This window comes from Gavialis gangeticus, unplaced genomic scaffold (assembly GCF_001723915.1).
Source record: "Gavialis gangeticus isolate Ggan-Ray unplaced genomic scaffold, GavGan_comp1, whole genome shotgun sequence".
In the NCBI taxonomy this organism is placed as follows: Eukaryota; Metazoa; Chordata; order Crocodylia; family Gavialidae; genus Gavialis; species Gavialis gangeticus.
The window spans coordinates 29,259,857-29,277,828 of record NW_017729008.1 but is presented as its reverse complement, the minus strand read 5'-3'; the positions used below and the strand labels follow the sequence as shown (position 1 = coordinate 29,277,828).

Here is a 17,972-nt window from a genome sequence, read left to right as displayed (position 1 = left end):
CCCAGAGCACCTATATAAATACCCTTAGAGCCTCAGGCTTTTCAGGGCTGCCTGTCCCTGTAAAGCCAAACTATCTACAGAACCTTCTTCAGGGCATCCCTTTGTGGCCTCTTACCTCCCATACAGCAGGTAAAACAGTCAATATAAACACTTCACCAAAAACAACCAACCCACCTAGGTACACTCACCACAGAGAAGATCCTTCCCAATCCCTACCAGCCCCCTGGGGTACCTTATCCCTCTACACATCCCTTTGTTCATCCTGTTCTCCAGGGAGCTCTTCTCCCCACGACTCTCAGGACCAGAATGAGTACCTTGCCCTGGAGCCAAGCCTATATACCTACTAATTCCTCCTCCTTTTCTGTTAGTCTGATAAAAAAATCATTGGACAACAATTTGAATGAAGACCATGAATATTGTTCCAAAGACTACCTCTAATACCCCCAACCCTCCTCTTAGGAAACATAAAGGTTCCAATAGTTCTGGGGAAAAAAATCCAACGTTTTAATCAGAAAATGCTGTTTTGTTGAAATCAGATTTGCTGCAGGGACATATTGATTTCCACATTTAAAACAAAGGAAAAAAGCATTTCACTGACATTAAAATAATCTATGTTATCATTTTTGGAAGATAATATTGTAATTTTTAAAATTTGAAGTGATTTTCCATTTAGAATTTTTATTTAATTAAAAAACGACAAAAATCGAAAAAAAAGTCTTTAGAACAAGACTCAAACCAAATCTTGAAATGGCTGCATTTCTTGCAAAAATGCAAGTTTTGGGTTTTGGACGGCTATAGTTTCCACTTCAATTTTCTAGTTAAAACCCTGCCCCTCTGAAGCTTTAGGTTGATCTCTTATAACTCCGACTGGTATGTGCTGGTGCATGAATATTTTACCCATGTGCGTCTACTTCCATCACCTGATTAGTACTGTACACATTGTACATCCATAATTCAGAACAAGTCCATACTTTGCTTAGAAGTACAACATTTCCACGTAAAGCAATAGCTGGTGTATCTTGTTGCTTAGCTGTGCATTAACAGTGAAAAGCAGCTGTTTGTAAAGGGCGCTGGAGATCACAAAGTGTAAGACGCTTTTAGCAAATGACAGGCCCTCGCTTAAGTGATGCACACAATTTAGGGGAAACAAATGTCCAAAGACTTACTCTGTAGTCACTTGACGTCACATAAAATATGGGGAGGAAGGCCAGCCAAATGATGCATGTTGTGTACATTGTAAAACCGATAAACTTGGCTTCGTTGAAGTTCTCTGGGCACTTCCTTGTTTTGAAGGCATACACAGTGCACAAGACTACAAGGATTACATCGTACGTTAAGGAGATTAACATACTGGAATCTTTGACATTGCATTTCAATATGACAGTCTCCCTTTTCTCGGGAACAGTGTACCGTCTGGTGCCAGGGGACTCCAGTATGAGCCACACTGACACCACCACAATCTGTACCAAGATGAGGCTCAGGCAGATGAAGACCTGAGAACTGGGGCTGATGAATTTAGGCCTCTGAGCACCATTCTTTACACCGTTAAATATTCTGGCTATGCAGTTCGTTTTTGTCAGGAGGGCAGAATAGCAAACAGCAAAGGAACTTCCCAGCCCCAAGCGACGCAGGGTGCAAATGGCTGGTGAAGGCTTAGCTATGAAGAAGAAGGTCATGCTGTAGGAGAGGAACACCCCAAAAAGTAATATATAGCATAGTTCACGACCAGAGGCTTTGACCAGAGGAGTGTTGTTATGCTTGATAAAGACAGCTACAACCATGAAGGTACACATAAAGCCCAAACATGCAATGGTAACAGGACCTATTGCCCAGGCATCTTCCCACTTGATATAGTCTTCTGGTAGGTCATAACAGGCAGTCAGGTCAGCAGTGGGCCATTTCCCAGGGCCACAGTCTGCACAGGTAAATTCATCAGACAGGTATTCAAAGGTCTCACAGGGAATGCAGATCCAACAGCAGACGTCTCCTGGCTGCATGTTCTTCATTTCATTAGGAGCACAGGGGTCACTACACTGGGAAATGGGGACTGAACTTCTGGACCACTGAATTGAGTCTACATCGAGTGACAAGGTTTCTGCCCAGTGACCAACCTTCACATAGGAGAATCTGCCCCCTGTGTACTGGAAATTGAACACGTTGTATCTGCCCATGCCATCTCCGTAAGCATCAAACTTGACCATGCTGTCTGCAGCACTGGAAGGATTGAATGGAGCTGTGGAAAACAGAAATAGAGGAAATTTAGCATGACCCCAAAGTCATTTCCTGTTCCATTAGCTGACATATATATCAGAGAAGACTGGCAGCCTTTTAGACGATTTACAATGAGCAAGGTATTTTGATCCAAAACATCAACCGAAAAATTTTCCTTTGGGTAGCGGCTCTTGCTTAAGGAACAGCTAATAAAGAATATCCCAGTGATATGGACATCAAGGTCAGCTCTGAGATTTTATTATATGTCTACAGAAAGCAATGTTTCTAGTGAAAAGAGGCATGAACTTTCAATGGTAATGGCCTACGACAGTATATTTCCAGCTTTTTCTTGCAGTGGAGGTGACGATGATGATGATTCTGTGTTACAAGCTGGTCTAAAGTATTGAAGCAATCAATGCACATGGGTCACCAGGCTAAAACTACACCAGGACCCATGCTGTCTGAATTGCACAGTACTTTATGAGAGGCATGTTTTTTCCCCACCCCAATTTCCCAGTGGCTTTGATATGAAAATATGTCTTTCTCAAGGACGTCTCTAAAGATCCTTTTTAGCCCATGAACTACGACATACTGGCCTAGAAGCAGTTTGCATTTGGCAGTTCTTTCCAATGTGCATTTGAAATATGTCAATACTCTGACTCATCTCTCCCTCTGCATTTAAGGATCGAAAAATGTGGTATTATCACTGAAAGATTCTTTTACCTAAATTTACAACAGTATTTCAAATTTGATAAAAAAAAAAAAGGTTCCTCAGTTTCATGCCCATTATAACCCTACACAAAGTGGGTCACATCCTCCACTTGTGTAAATAGGTTTATTAAAACCAATGGACCTAGGGTTTGTTACCTAGGCTGTAGATGTCACCGAATAGTTTTGAAGTATGCTTGACTTGTGTTGATGACAAAAATGACCTCAATTACCAGAACTCGCATTTAACGTCTTTGCATAGAATACGCTATTTCTTGGCTATATCCTGCTACTGTGTTATTTGGAAGTATGCATGAACAATTACCATTGCTGAATTTTCTTTATTGTTTACCTTGAACATAAATGATTTAACAAATAAATTAATTATGAAGCAATGCTTTGGATGTCGTATATTCTAATGCAAAATTTGTTAAAGAGATGAGTCCTGCTCAAAATCACGTTTCACCTGGGTGTGTGTTTCCAGTGACCTTAGACGCAAAACATGGTATTTACCACCCCTGTCCCCTATGCTGAGCCCCTCCTCATGCGAAAGGGCTTCATCTCGCATCCTTTGGATGAAGACAGGAGGAAAGTGCCCTTATGGCTTCTGCATGAAAGAAGGCCATCAAGTAGAATGGCGAATATAAGCTTGCCTACTCCTGGAAAAGTAGCTAGACTACTGCACTTTGCTTTAAAACACTGAATATACTGGAAAAGTTTTAATGAAAAGACAGGCAGGTAATTTCATCCACAACATTCAAATTCCTGTGGTATTACCACTATGTGCATAATCCTGACCCTTCAAATTTCCCATTGTCCTGAAGGAAAGGGTATTGGTTTTGACAGGCGCTCATTGTTATTCAGTGGAATTCACCCTGCAGGACAGAAAGGATTTTAGCTGGTCAGATCTGTAAGAAGCAGTTGGCAGCTTGACAGTCTCAAATAAAGTTGAATATAGGATTTTTTTTAAGGGTCTGATTGAGGGTATGATGTACAATAATTATAAATTCCTCAACCATTTCCTGCCTTGTCTTTTTATGTTCTTCTTCGTCTGCCCTAAAATGTTAGGTATCCAACATACTTTGGTCGGCTGTATTGATTTTCTTACATTGCTTCTGTGTTAAGTTGTCCAGCATGGACTGTTTTGGTCCCACACCTCACTGGGAGAATAGATAAAAACACACAGGCTGGAACTGTGACCTTCTACAGGGAATCAATAGTGTAGCACTTTAGACTGCTAAGACTCTGGAGAGTTTCATTTTTTCCTCAAGCGGAGGGAATGAAGAATTATTAAAAATGTAAGAGGAAATTGTAGTTACCATGTGATTTATTGTACAGCTCGCTGTAGCACACAAGGTGAACAGCATCACTGGCAGGAACCAGAAGTGTTTTTACCACTGCTAGGCAATAAAAGCATTTTCGATCCTAGTGTCTCTGGTTATGGAAGCGGTTCCATTGTCACTGCTGGAACAAATCATGCCCCCTCCCCAGCCTCATGTTGCAACTGCATCATAGCTTTGATTATATCAGCCTCTTATGAACATGAACAGTGCCATATGAAGATGCAGTTGCTCCCTCTGGCTTGCAATCTGTTTCCTTTTAGAGTTCGTGCAGGTAGTGGATGTTATTTTTCAGACAACCCAGAGCACAATTCTGGCACCTTGAAGCATGTGGGACAGCTCCTTGCTCTGCAGCTACTCCCTCTGATTTCATTTGAAGAAATGATGACTTTGGGTGGAGGCCTGAACAACAGAATAGTGAATAAACTGCCCCTGCCTAAGAGGAAAGGGGTTGTGAGTCGGTGGGACACACCCTCTCTTTGTCCTGAGGAGCGGCAGGGCAGTAGTTATTCACTATGGATCTATCCCAGCTGCAAATTACTCAGCAGGGCTGGCTGGCAGAGTGCGGGGCTCAGATCCAGGACTCTTTCTATCCCTGGCCCTTCAGCAGTCTCTGCCCAGCCACCTTCTTTACCCCGGCTGTAAGCAGGTATGTGAGGCAGCTACATCCAAGGCCCAGGTAACCCATGAAGTGGTATGACGAGATTTCTAATTCTCTGCTGTTCACCTCTGTAGGCATGTAGCTCCTGTCAAAATCTAGCCCAATGATATCCCTTGCAGAATAAAGGTGGCAAAACCATCCCGAGAATTGCCTGTGCTCCTAGGAACAAGACGGTCTCCATGACTCAAGCAGTTACAGTTAAATGTAAGTCAACAGGAAGGAAAATTAAACCAGTTCCTTCCCCCTCCACCGACACACTTTCCCAGCCAGGAGCGGCTTTAAAATAAAATCATAATGCTGCACTTAACAACTCTTCAGTAATGTGTTGTCGTCCTTGCCACTGTCTTACTTCAGTATTCATGTGGAAGCTTTTAGCACCCGTTCAGTTTTAGCAGCCTGTTTATTTACCCAGCTTCTGTGAAAGTTGGGCGAAATCCTGCAAAATGCCGGGTATCTGCAACTCCTATTGAGGTGAGCCTCAGGTGAGCAACTGGTCTCAAGGGCTAAGAATAATGTCACCTATTTGACTCAAGGCAGGTGATTTTATACAACCAATAACATGCTTGAGGCTAGGTACATGCTTAGCTGACTAAAGGTTAAAATTATCAGCACCTTGCAGAATCAAGCCCGAGGCCTGCCACGTGGCTAGAAATGGGATTAACAGCATTAAAGAATATGTTTTAAATGTGTATCTAAATACTTCCAATCAGCCATGGATTTAGACAGCCTGATGCATTGTTAAACAGGCTAGCAGAGGGGAAGGTCCCTCTTCTATAAGTATCTATGCTGGTGCTTAACTTGAAACCTGCATCTAGTTGACTTTTATGGAGCCATTCCCCTGTTTAAAGGTAAGTGTGTAGAAAAGTGCTTGCCAGGTAGTTTGTAAACACCATTCATTTTCTTTCCTTGCACCTAGTTACAGACAGACAGATCGATGCTATTTTAGTGGAGGTTGATGGAGAAAAATAAATTACAGTCCTTTGGATAAGGGAGTGAGTCACTGAATAAAATGATTAATTCAATGTGAATATGGAAAATCTGAGACTACAAATGGACCCATTGGGTGCTCTATTTTATTTATATTTTATTTTATTATATTTATATATATATATATATAGCATCAGCAGGTATATTTATAATAGACCACCATATATAGATGTCATAGATTTCATAGACATTTGGGCTGGAAGGGACCCCGGAGGATCATCGAGTCCAGCCCCCTGACCCAGGGGCAGGAAGTCAGCAGGGGTCATAGGATCCCAGCAAGATAGACATCCAAATGTCTCTTGAAGGCGTTCAAAGTGGGTGCTTGAACCACCTCCAGTGGCAGTCTATTCCAAACCTTGGGGGCTCGGACAGTGAAGAAGTTCTTCCTTATGTCCAGCCTGAAATGGTCACAGACCATTGTGACCATTCGATTTTGTCATCCCTTGGGGCGCTCTGGTGAACAGACGTTCCCCCAGGTCCTGGTGGTCACCCCTGATAAACTTATAGGTAGCCGCCAGATCGCCCCTGAGCCTGTGCTTTTCCAGACTGAAAAGTCCCATGGCTCTCAGCCTGTCGTTGTAAGGTCTGTTTTCCTGACCTCTGATCATACGCATGGCTCTTCTCTGGATTCTCTCAAGCTTCACCACATCCTTTTTGAATTGTGGAGCCCCAAAACTGGACTCAGTACTCCAGCTGCAGCCTCACCAAGGCCAAGTACAGCGGGAGAATGACGTCCCGGTATTTGCTTGAGAAGCATCTATGGATGTAAGCCAGGGTTTTTCTTGCTTTACCAGCTGCAGCATCGCATTGCAGGCTCATGTTCATCTCGTGGTCAATCATGACCCCCCAAGTCCTTTTCATCCATAGTGCTAGCCAGCGTAGCACTGCCGAGCCTACAAGGATGCTGCAGGTTTTTCCTCCCAAGGTGGAGAACCTTGCATTTTTCGGTGTTAAACACCATCAGGTTCTTGTCTGCTCATTTCATGAGCCTGTCAAGATCTGCCTGGATCACCCTCCTGTCCACAGGTGTGGATGCTTTACCCCAAAGTATGGTGTCACCGGCTAACTTGGCCAGCCCACTGCTGACATCAACGTCAACATCATTGATGAAGATGTTAAAAAGTAAAGGCCCTAGGACAGAGCCTCGAGGGACCCCACTGGTCACAGGGCATCATGACGATTGACTTCTATCAACCACCACCCTCTGGGTCCTGCCGCGGAGACAATTCCCCAGCCAGCGGGTCGTGGTGAGGTTGCAGTTAACCAGTTTTGCCAAGAGGTTATCATGGGATACCAGATCAAAGGCTTTTTTAAAGGCAAGATATATGACATCAGTCTCTTCTCCCTTATCCAGGTGATAGGTCACCTGGTCATAAAAGGAAATGAGATTGGTCAAGCAAGACCTACCTGGAACAAACCCATGCTGCCTATCCCTCAGGATATTGCCATCAGCTAGCCTGCATAGGATGGCCTCTTTGATAATCTTTTTCAAGACCTTCTCCAGGATAGAGGTCAGGCTGATGGGCCTGTAGTTAGCCAGATCCACTTTCCTCCCTATCTTGAAGATAGGCACCACATTGGCCTTCCTCCAGTCTTCGGGCACTTCACCAGAGCACCAGGAGTTTTCAGAGATCCGTGCCAGAGGCTGAGCTATGATGCCTGCCAGTGTGTGTGTGTGTGTGTGTGTGTGTGTATGCATACATACATACATATAAACATATATATGTGTGTGTCTGTGTGCATATATTATATATATGTGTGTTTATATATATATATATGCACACACAGACACACAGATACATACATACATACATACGAGTGTGTGTGTGTGTGTGTATATGTATATATATAAAAATCACTGAAGCATTTTTCGCCTAGTATTTATCTCCATATCTTAGCTGATGTAGCAGTGCACAACTCATGCTATTTCAAAGAAGAGGATCTCATATTAACAGAGAGGAATTAAAGGGCAAGAATACATAATGAACATAAAATAGATATTTATTCTATAAAATAAAAGGAATAATTTTTGAATGGAGCAGCAATTTTTCCTAGAGAGGAAATGCCAGGCCATCTGACTTACTCACTGAGTAGGTATTTTACTTTTTTTTTAATTTCACCTTTAAAACTAAATTGGAGAGTTAATTTTTATTTAAACCATACTCTATGAAATAGGTGTTTATAAAAGTATTAGCTTCTCACTGTAACTAATCTCTTTGAATGTGTTGCCATGCAAGGAGTGAAAATGACTCTCTTTGGAGCAATGTCCTGGAATACATCTGTGCCAAATGCTTTATGTACTCAGTTACATCAATGGAGAGGGTAGTGAATTAAAGTAAAATCTATGAAATAAATAAACTAACAAAACAGTGCACAATTTAAAGCAATTTAGAGAGGAAGACAAGCTCTGCTTACTACACTGCCAAATTAACAGGATACCAGCAACAGACATCCCAAGACGAGGGCTATTTAGTTTACTGTACACAGTGCTTTCTCTAGCCTTGTGGCCAAGCGATGCATGTCTGTGTCCTAAGGTCAATGATGCTAAACTAGTAGAACTGAGTGAGAGGTTTACAGAGCCTATGTGTACGGAGGATGCAGACCCTCCTCCGAACCGGCTGCTTGAACATCAGCCCTGCCTCAGGCTGGGAGGGGCCAAGGATAGGCTCTTTCAGGTAGAGCCAGCACTGCAGTAGGAGAGCCCAATGTTATGTCTATTTTATTAGCTGCCATGGGGTAATAAAGTAAAATAATATTGAACAGTTTGTATTTGGTGAGTCACTTCCATGTGTTTCTTTCTGCCTGCCCTGGGATGTAAACGGCTAACATAAAGACACTGTATGTCTCCAGAAATTCTGGGGAAGGGGCAACTCTCAGACCAGTTGAGTGACTTGTTTTCCAAGCGTGAAGGTGACAGAACCCAAAAGACACTGAAATTACCATCTATTGAATATTGTGGAGCAGCAGGTAGTTATGATGCTGATGTTGCTGGGGACAAACGATGCAAGCAGATTCAGGGGCAAAATGTTGGTTGTAAAATTTACATGATGAGGAAATTCAAGCAAGCTTAGGTTAAGAGCAGATCCTGTGTACTGCATTGAAAGATGTTTAGTGCCACACACAGGGTCAATGAGGTGGAGAAACTTCCGAAGTGGGTAAGAAGACAGTGGAAGAGAAATTATTTAAATTTATTAGGCACTGGGGGACGTTTCGGGGAACTAACAGCCTAAAGGAGAGAGATGACTTTCATTCTGACCAGTTTAGAGTGAGCTGCTACATTTTCTTATGCAGAAGCATTAATCTTGTTGCAACAGGGATGTAGGTATTTGGGCACGTGTTTGACCCTGGATGGAATAGAACTGTAACCTTAGAGAAAATAACTTTTGTAGCAGTGCCTTTTGGAAATAATAGCAGACATGCCTCAATCTGAGATGGTTCTTTGTACTATATAACTCAACAGCTGCTCTGTGTTTGCAGAATGTAATTTCCCAAAGCATGGTGTGGACTAGAGACACAACTCAGTAGTCAGAGGTTGCTCATTAATAACATGCTTCAGTGACAAATTGGCATTTTCTCAGCCCAGCTGTTTCCTAAACCGCAGGCTTCCTTGTGATTCACAAACAGTGTAAGAGTGCGTTCTGCGCATATTAACACTACCTCCCTCTGTTTCCTACTGGCTCCACTGGTCTTTAGTAAGTGCACCGCATGAAGCTAATCTGGGAGTGTAAAGGTAGAGACTTAGATCCATGCAGTGCTGAAGTTCCTGCCAAGTTCTGTAAAACCCCATTAGTCTCACTAGATGGCACTGCAAAAACTACCAACGAATAATGTGAGAGGGAAACAAGATACTTGTTCACGCCACTAAGTAAAATGAAAGCTGTACTTCTGTTAGTTCTCCCACCCAGTTTCAGAGATCTGCTTATTATACCTTATGAAAGCATTGGTAAGAAAGATCCTCGGTAATATAACAACACTTTACATAGTGTTGCCCAGGGGCCTCATGCTATGGTGGGACCTGATCTGGAAGCACAAGGCTCAAGGAGTTTAGCTTTTAACTATATTCTGACTGAGCTAGAAGCAGGTTTCTAAGGTTGATGTGATTTACTTCTACTTTGATAATATTTTGACTGTCATACAGCAGAGATTCTCAAACTGTGGTCTGCGGACCACCGCTGGTCCGCGAGCTCCATCCAGGTGGTCTGCAGAAAGGCTGTGGAACAATCGAGAACATCCGTACTTGTAAGGTAAGACTACTGATATTAAAATATGAGTTGTGCGGTTTGATTTGTAGAACAAAAAAAAGTTTAAGTGGTCCGCCGAGACCCTCAGCTATTTTCAAGTGGTCCGCGAAAAAAAAAAGTTTGAGAACCACTGGTGTAGAGATCTGATTGGGAACTCATTTCCACTTGATCTACTCCCCTTCCTACCCTTGAGAGCAACTTTATGAATCTGTGGATCCTTGCAGGATCATCCATGGCAAGACAGGTGGGAAAGCTGTATCTAGCCTAGTCCCCTAGAGTATGCCTACACGGTGTCGCTGGTGGGTCCAGAAATAGAGGGTCAGGTGCCCTACCCTCCTATTCCCACTCACGTTCTCGAAACCTGTCAATATGGCCATAAGGCCACTCTAGAGAAAAATGCCTGTGGCTGCTCTCAAGAGCATTGGACAGACGGGACTCGGAGTGGTTTCACTGCTGCATTTTTTAATTTGGCACATGTGAGTGGCAGTGTGTGATGGTGTGTATTCAAGAGCACCTGTCCCCAGACATGCCAGGGCTCTAGTGCTCCTATGCCTCAAAAGTAGACATCTGCAGCTGCAGACCAAAGTGACTGTAACTTTTATGAGCTGTCCGCAGTACACGCAAAAAGCAATCTTTCTCTAGCAACTTGGCCAGCAGACAACACCATTGGAAAGAACATGGCAGTAGCTGCCCCTCCTAGCAAGATTATGGGAATCCTTAAAAGAGGAAGCATAGCTCTATACAAGTATGTAAAACATTCGAATATATGGAAAACTCAATAACCACTTCTGCAGTGAGGAGTTTGCCAGACAACAGTGTTTCCTGTTCCATCATGTGTTGACCTCTTGCATGCATGGTCCTTGGGGCATTTGTGCTTGGGAAAACATTAGCTGTTGCTACGTGACATCCCCTCACCACGGAGATCTTTTTCTGATCAAGTGCTTCCTACTTTGAACTTTTTGAAACGCACAGGCGGACCTCTTATTCACTGAGGCATTTTCAGGTTGAAACAGGGAAAATAGAAGATGTGTAGGGCCAGTTTCAGTGTGATACCTGAGGCACCTTAAATGGGACTTTGGTGGAATGCAAGTCATGAATATCAGTTGATGGCTCCAGCATAGGCAATTAAATTCATTCAGTGCCTGCATTTCAGACCTCAAGGATCTTTAGGCACCTATGTTTTGACTTCTGTGTCTAACTCCTACCTATGGCCATAATCCACATCTATGTGTGTCTGTAAACCACATCCGACATCCAAGACAGAGCAGCACCTAACTCCACCCAAGTCCCTAGAGGGGTTGGTCTGTTTGGTACTCCAAGCACACACTGAAAGCAGAATTCAGCACCCAGTGCAGCACAGGGGAGGAAGACGACCTGGGCACTGATCATTGCTCCCGGGATTATTTCTAATGTCAAATGCACGAACAGTTCAGAGAACTCAGGGTTCCTCCTCCAAACTGTGCATCCTAAGTACTAACCTTCAGGATCATACTCCTTCTGGCCCCATGACTTTTATTCTAGGTTGCCCAGAGGCAAGGTTGAACAGGAAGGGCAGAGGGTGCACCAGCCCAGATTGTTCTCAGCCTGGTTCGTCAGGCATTTTCCTGGGAGGTGGAAGATGAGGGTGTGAATTCTGTCAGGCTGAGGAAGGCCTTTAGCGATGGTATATAAAGCTGAGCACTACCATCATCACCACCACAAAACGTACCTAGATTCAGAAGAGTACTTGCGGTTTATGATTCCTTGTGCAGTACTCGCTCGGGGACTGAAGATCCAAAAAGGGGCAGGAATTCAGAGACACCTTTGTGCTCAGCATTTCCTATTGACTAGGTCTTAGGCTCAGTGTCTGGGTTTGCTGAATTTCCCACTGGCGATGCTTAGTTCCCCCTATAGACTGTATTTGGATGCTAACACCTAAATTTTCAGTGCTGTGATGAGTAATCTGGAGATGCCTAAGAGACCTCTCTGGATCATTAAGATCATTGATAAAGATTAAGGCTTTTGTGAAATATCTCCTAGTGTCTTAAAATTGAACTTGCATTAATATATGGTCTTAACAAAGGCACCAAGCATATATCAAATGCATCTTAGTCTTATTCTATCTAAATTATTCTGTTTAACTGGTAGTTGATAAGCTGCATGAACCCATTGCAAGACTTCAACGTCAATGCATTTGGATTGATATCAGTCTTTTAATTTAAGATTGTTCACTTTGGGAAATGGCTGACACAAAAGGCAGCAGGAAAGCAAGGTAATTTATACTAGCAATCAAGTTGTAATTACAAAGGAAATTAAAGCATGACTTTAAACAGCCTAACTCCTCCCTCAGGCCAACTTGTTATTTTGTAAACATAAGCAAGGGGAACCCAATCCCATTAGGAAGAATTATGGCCCTTGTTAGGGTGACAGCTTGAAACCTCAGAGGGGAAAAGTGTAGATTTGGGTTGATTTCAGAATCCTATGAGACTTTTTAGCCCTGTGAATAAACGAGTTTGATGGTGACCTTTCTTGGCAATTCCTGGATGTTAATGTTGTTTAAAGAGGGCTACATTTTACGTCGGGCCAGTTGAAAGGAGTATGAATCCCATTTACACGCCCGCTAGACCTCTGGAGACAGGACATACCTATTTGCTCCTCCCCCCTACTGTAAGTAGGTTAGACATTTGTATGGGGGGAATAAATAGAAGCTCAGCCTCAGCCCCACATCATGTGCTGAGTGGTGTAGCTGGCCTGGCTAGTGTATGCTGGATTTACTGCTTGCATAAATTATGGTAAATATCCCTCTAAGCAGGAAAGGACCTATGGGCCTGGACATGCAACAATTCAACACCAGTGTTCTTTACATTGGTTTTGTATACTGATGGAAATGACATGAGGATCCAGAGCAGACAGATGATGAATTGTCCTGGGATAGTTTCCATCTCAGACACTACTACAATGCTACTCCATTGTTAGGTGGAGTGGAAACATCCTTGCATTCAAGAGATAACTACCCAGAACAACTACAAACACACAATACCTATACAGATATAAATTATTCCAAGATATTTGACTCTACTCTTTACTCCAGGGTTACTCTACACTGGATCCTCATATGTTATACCATTGAAAGTGTTAATGTGTGTGTGTGCGCTCTTTTTTCACACCCCAGTGTAAAGGCAGTTTATGTTGTATATCCAGATTCTCAGAGGCACGTTTTTCAGGCACTATACCTTTCAGGGCTGTCCTTGCAGTGCTGCAGTTTATGTTCCATCTCTTGCTCTATTAAAACCTATGCACAAATGACATTTGCTCTTGGGTGAGGATTGGCTAGGGGTTGAATAGCTATCATGGTTTTTTTTTCAGTTCTTAATCTGTGCCTCTGGGGATAAACCTAAAGGGAATTTGAATAAACTCAGAAATTAAGATATTGCAAGATGATGGTTAAAACGTTTTCTCCTGTGTGGGGACCTGGAGGATTAGGAAGGTGTTTCCAGAGAGTGCTCTAAATGTATTTAATTAGATAGCTCATACCTTAGAGATAGGAACCAAATGAACCTTGAAATAGACCCTCTGTCTGTTATTGTCTAATTGACTCGATATGCAAAAGCTCCTAAATCTGAATAAATGTGGATTTAATTACTTATACTGCAATACTATTATTTAGCTTTTTATGAAACTATCAAAAAATTCTAAGCAATCACCATGTAAATTGATAATCAGCAGGCTGTTTACAAAGTGAAATCGTGCTTCCAACAGGAAAATAAAGTCCTGGTGTAGTGCAGTCCCTGCAAAACAGCTGAAGCTTGAATTTACTGAGCCATCTGTAAAAAGAGTTACTGAATGCTTCAGAGTTTGAATGGATGAATGCTATATGCATTGCGTGTATACCTCATGGAAAGAGGGAATAGACTTGTTAAGAGGGAGAAGACTGTGCATTTGCACATCAATTACAGTGCTTGAAACAGTGTATGTAATAGGGGTGTGCAAAGCAGGCCCTATTCGATTTGGATTTGGATTCAGCCTGAATCAGGGACAGTGTTTTGATTTGTTGATTTGGATCACTGTCCCTGATTTGTTTGGCTGAATCTGAAGATGTGATGTGAAGATCTGATGCTGATTCAGAGAATCAGTGATTCAGACATAGACACAGCTTTAAAAGATTTTTCTACATACCTCAAGGTACCAGCATGGCTTGTGAACTCTGAGATGCTGGGGTGGATGGAGTGTCCCACAGGAGCAGTGGGGTGGTGGGGGGTGGGGGGGCGGTCCTCCACGTGCTCGGCAGTGAATCTGGAAGTGTTCCACGGTACCACTGGGGAGTGCACTGGGGGGGCCCCCCATGCCCCCCAGCTTGGCGATCAGACCTGGAAGTGGACTGGAAGTGCTTCTGGTCCACTTCTGGGTCTGCTGCCAAGTGCACTGGGGAGCCCCCTGCGCTTCTGTGGGACACGCCATGCGCCCCAGCATCGCAGCGTTCATGAGCCGCCTGGTACCTTGAGGTATGTAGAAAAAACATGTAAAGCTGTGTCTGTGTCCGAATTGATGAATCTCTCTGAATCGATTCGGAGGGTTCTGATTTGATTTGGATTCAGAGATTCAGCCACGGAATCTGGCTGAATCTCCGCCGAATTGAATCAGTGACCGAAGGTTCACGCAGCCCTCGCATGTAAGGCTGGTGAAAAGGAAAGTTGGCTGGGTTTCACTTAGAAATGCAAATGGCTTAGTCGTCCCATAATTTTATCTCATGATGCTTACTAGAAAGCGAATGCATTTGGGATGTGACTGGAATGTACATTTAAACATGTTGAGTCCAGATGGGGGAGGAAGGAAGTTCCAGTATAAGGAAGTTCCAGTGGGGCACGTCAGGCCCATTTAAGTCAGGGGTGGGCAAAATGGTGAATTTGGCTGGTGGCCAGATTTCATTTCCCAGCAGCCCTTGCCCGCATGGCTGGGGCCAGTTTCCATGGAGACCCCATTAGCAGCTGCACTGTGATAATGCAAGGGTGGGGTTTCCATGGAGACTGGCCCCAGCAGCGCTAGCAGTGTGCATGGCAGGGCAGGGAGCTGCTCTGCAGCCGCTGGGGTCTTGTAGCAGTGGTCCAGACTCAGGGCAGAGTTGCAATCTACAGCCTGCATGGGCAGGGGCATGCAGACTGCGGATTGCAGGTCTGCCCCGGCTCCTTGCAGTGGTGATCTACTGCCTGTACGCCCCTGCCCAGAGCATGCAGACTGCTGATCATGACTCTGCCCTGGCTCCAGGCCATACTGCCACCACCACAGGATCCCAGAAGCTCTGGATCAGCTCGTCGCCCTGCCGTGCGCCCTGCAAGCGCTGCTGGGGCTGGTCTCCATGGAAACCCCAGCTTTGCACTATCACAGTGCAGCTGCTGCTGGGGTTTCCAAAGAAACTAGCCCCAGCCATGCGGGCAGGGGCTGCTGGGAAAAGGAGTCCATTGCCAGCTAGATCTGGCCCATGGGCCAGACATTGTCCGTCCCTGATTTCAGTACACATCAAGGGCAGAGCCAGGGGGCTGCAGTGGGGCATTTGCACTCCCCTTTAATACCTGGTTCACCCAGACTTTAAAACCAACTGCTTGAGATGGGCACTGAGATTCCTATTCGGGCAATGCTGAGAGAGTCAATTGATGTCCTAGCTCATTATCATCTCCCTGATTTCTGCTAAACTCTTTCCACTTCACAGGTGCTAATGACCCTCTATCCTTTTTAATGGTCTCAATCTTCCACTATTCAAACTATCCTTTCTTCTGCAATTTTGCCATCTGTTGGCCATTCCTGGTAATATCTTCATTACAGCCCTGTCGACTGGTTTTAGCTCTAGCTAGAAACCTTAATTCAGGTGTGGTAATATTAACTCAGATGTAGTTTTTGTTTTGTGAATCTGAATGAGAGATGTACATTTAATTATAATGACTACAAGACTAATGTACAGTATCTTTTGACTATATTGGCAATTTTTTCCTAGCTTGTTGTATTTTTTAAAAAAAACATCATATACAATCTAGCAAATAAGTGCACACTCCAATACTTATTTTTGGTTTTTTGCTTTGATCTTAAACTGAATAATGCAATGCTAGCCCCCTAGTATATTAGTAAAGCTTCTAGCTTCTTTTTAACTGGAGAAAAATATGTGTTGTGTTATATGTGATGATCTGCCACATCATCTGTACCCCTGTTTTGAAAATCCTAGATCTACTCATGGTATGTGCTGCTAAGTCAAGTGTCTTGCTAAGTCAGAGCCTGAGTTAGGGTACGTGTAGTCTATGGATTAATCTTTCTGTTATTTGTAATTATGCAACACCTAGAAATTTACATCTAATAAAGTGGGAGGTTAAGTTGTCATGCAGGGAAATATCTTATTAATTTCAAAATGCTGCATCAGCCAGTTTGTAGTGATAGGCTACATGCACCAAAAAGCAGTGACAGAAGGCAGATGAGATAAAGGATGACCATTACTAGCTTTTAAGTTATTCACGCATATCACACCCCAGCTGCAAGGTGACATGTCACCTCTCCCAGAAGCATCAGGGTTCACTGGAGTCTCTTATTCTACAAAATGCAAATTGCATGTCCTATTAATATTTGTAAATTCCTCAGCTCTCAAGAATGGAAGATAAAGCACAGAGTGCAGCATTTTTTTTTCAATGTTTTGCTCCAATGAGCCAGTTCAGCAACAGCAAGAGCAACCACTGGACCTCCAGGGAGAAAATGCAGAAAGAAAATGTTGATTTATTTCCCTGCTTAAAGGTAGAAGCATAGACCCAGGAGAGACTGAGGGTGAAAAATGTTGTAGAAATCTTAGAAGGGCACTAAAACATGGTCACTAAAGCTTTCTGGTGCTAGACATTTTTCTTTGGTAAAAAGTCCCTGAAGAGGATTTTTTTGTTCATCAAGATGCTGAAATTCCATCTAAGAGACAGTCATTATCTCTTTATTGGAAATGTAGTTGCTCCTTGCAGACTGAAAGAATGAACTTAAATAACTCCTCACTTAAAAAGAAGAGAATTCTGTTAAGTACTCACAGCCTCATTGTAATTACTCAGCACTGATGACATGGGTTGGGATGGCAGAGGCACTAAGGCACGCAGTTGGCAGCCTAGAGGTCACAAGCTGAAGGCCATAGCAGAAGTGGCCATGTCAGATTCTAGTGAATCTGCAGATTTTGCTAAATCCCTTGTCATAAGGACAAGGACACAAGGAGGAAGAAAGGAAGTACTGATGATCTTATACAGGGGTTGTCAACCAGGGGTATGCATACCCCTGGGGGTATTTGGGAAGTCCCCAGGGGGTGTGCAGCATACTGCCACTGCACCACTTCCCATTCAGCAGCTGGGGCCCCCCTGTTTGTTGACTGGCCCCTGGGGGACCCCCCTCTCTCTGTTCCACATCCAGAAGCGGGTGACTTTAGGAAAGCCAACTTCGAAGTGCTCAGGGCAGTAGTCAGGGAGGCACTCGGAGCCCAGGGTGTAGCTAGTCTGGGGGTCCAGGAAAGGTGGTCCTTCCTCAAGGAGGCTATCCTTGGGGCACAGCAGGACACAATTCCTCTGTGCAGGAAGGCAGGAAAAGGGTCCAAGAAACCTTCATGGCTGAGTGCAGATATCCAGGCTGGCCTGAGGGCAAAGAAAAAAGTGTACTGGTGGTGGAAGCAGGGGGCAGGGACAAAGGAGGAGTACACCTCCCTGACCCGAGCTTGTAGGGATTTGGTAAGGAAGGCTAAAGCAGCACTGGAGCTTAGATTAGCTTCTGGGATTAGGGATAACAAAAAGTCCTTCTTCAAGTATATAGGTAGCAAGAAGAAGTCTCGGGGTAACATTGGACCCCTAC

The 17,972-nt window shown here is 43.8% G+C and overlaps 1 protein-coding gene across 1 annotated transcript in view; it reads right to left on the bottom strand.

The window, feature by feature from the left end:
* GRM3 (glutamate metabotropic receptor 3) overlaps positions 1-17,972 on the bottom strand; it is a 190,869-nt gene that overhangs the window by 25,215 nt on the left and 147,682 nt on the right. Inside the window, exon 4 of the mRNA XM_019509511.1 lies at positions 1,167-2,233. Within this exon, the coding sequence (XP_019365056.1) occupies positions 1,167-2,233 (1,067 nt within the window). The remainder of the gene's footprint in view (positions 1-1,166; positions 2,234-17,972) is intronic.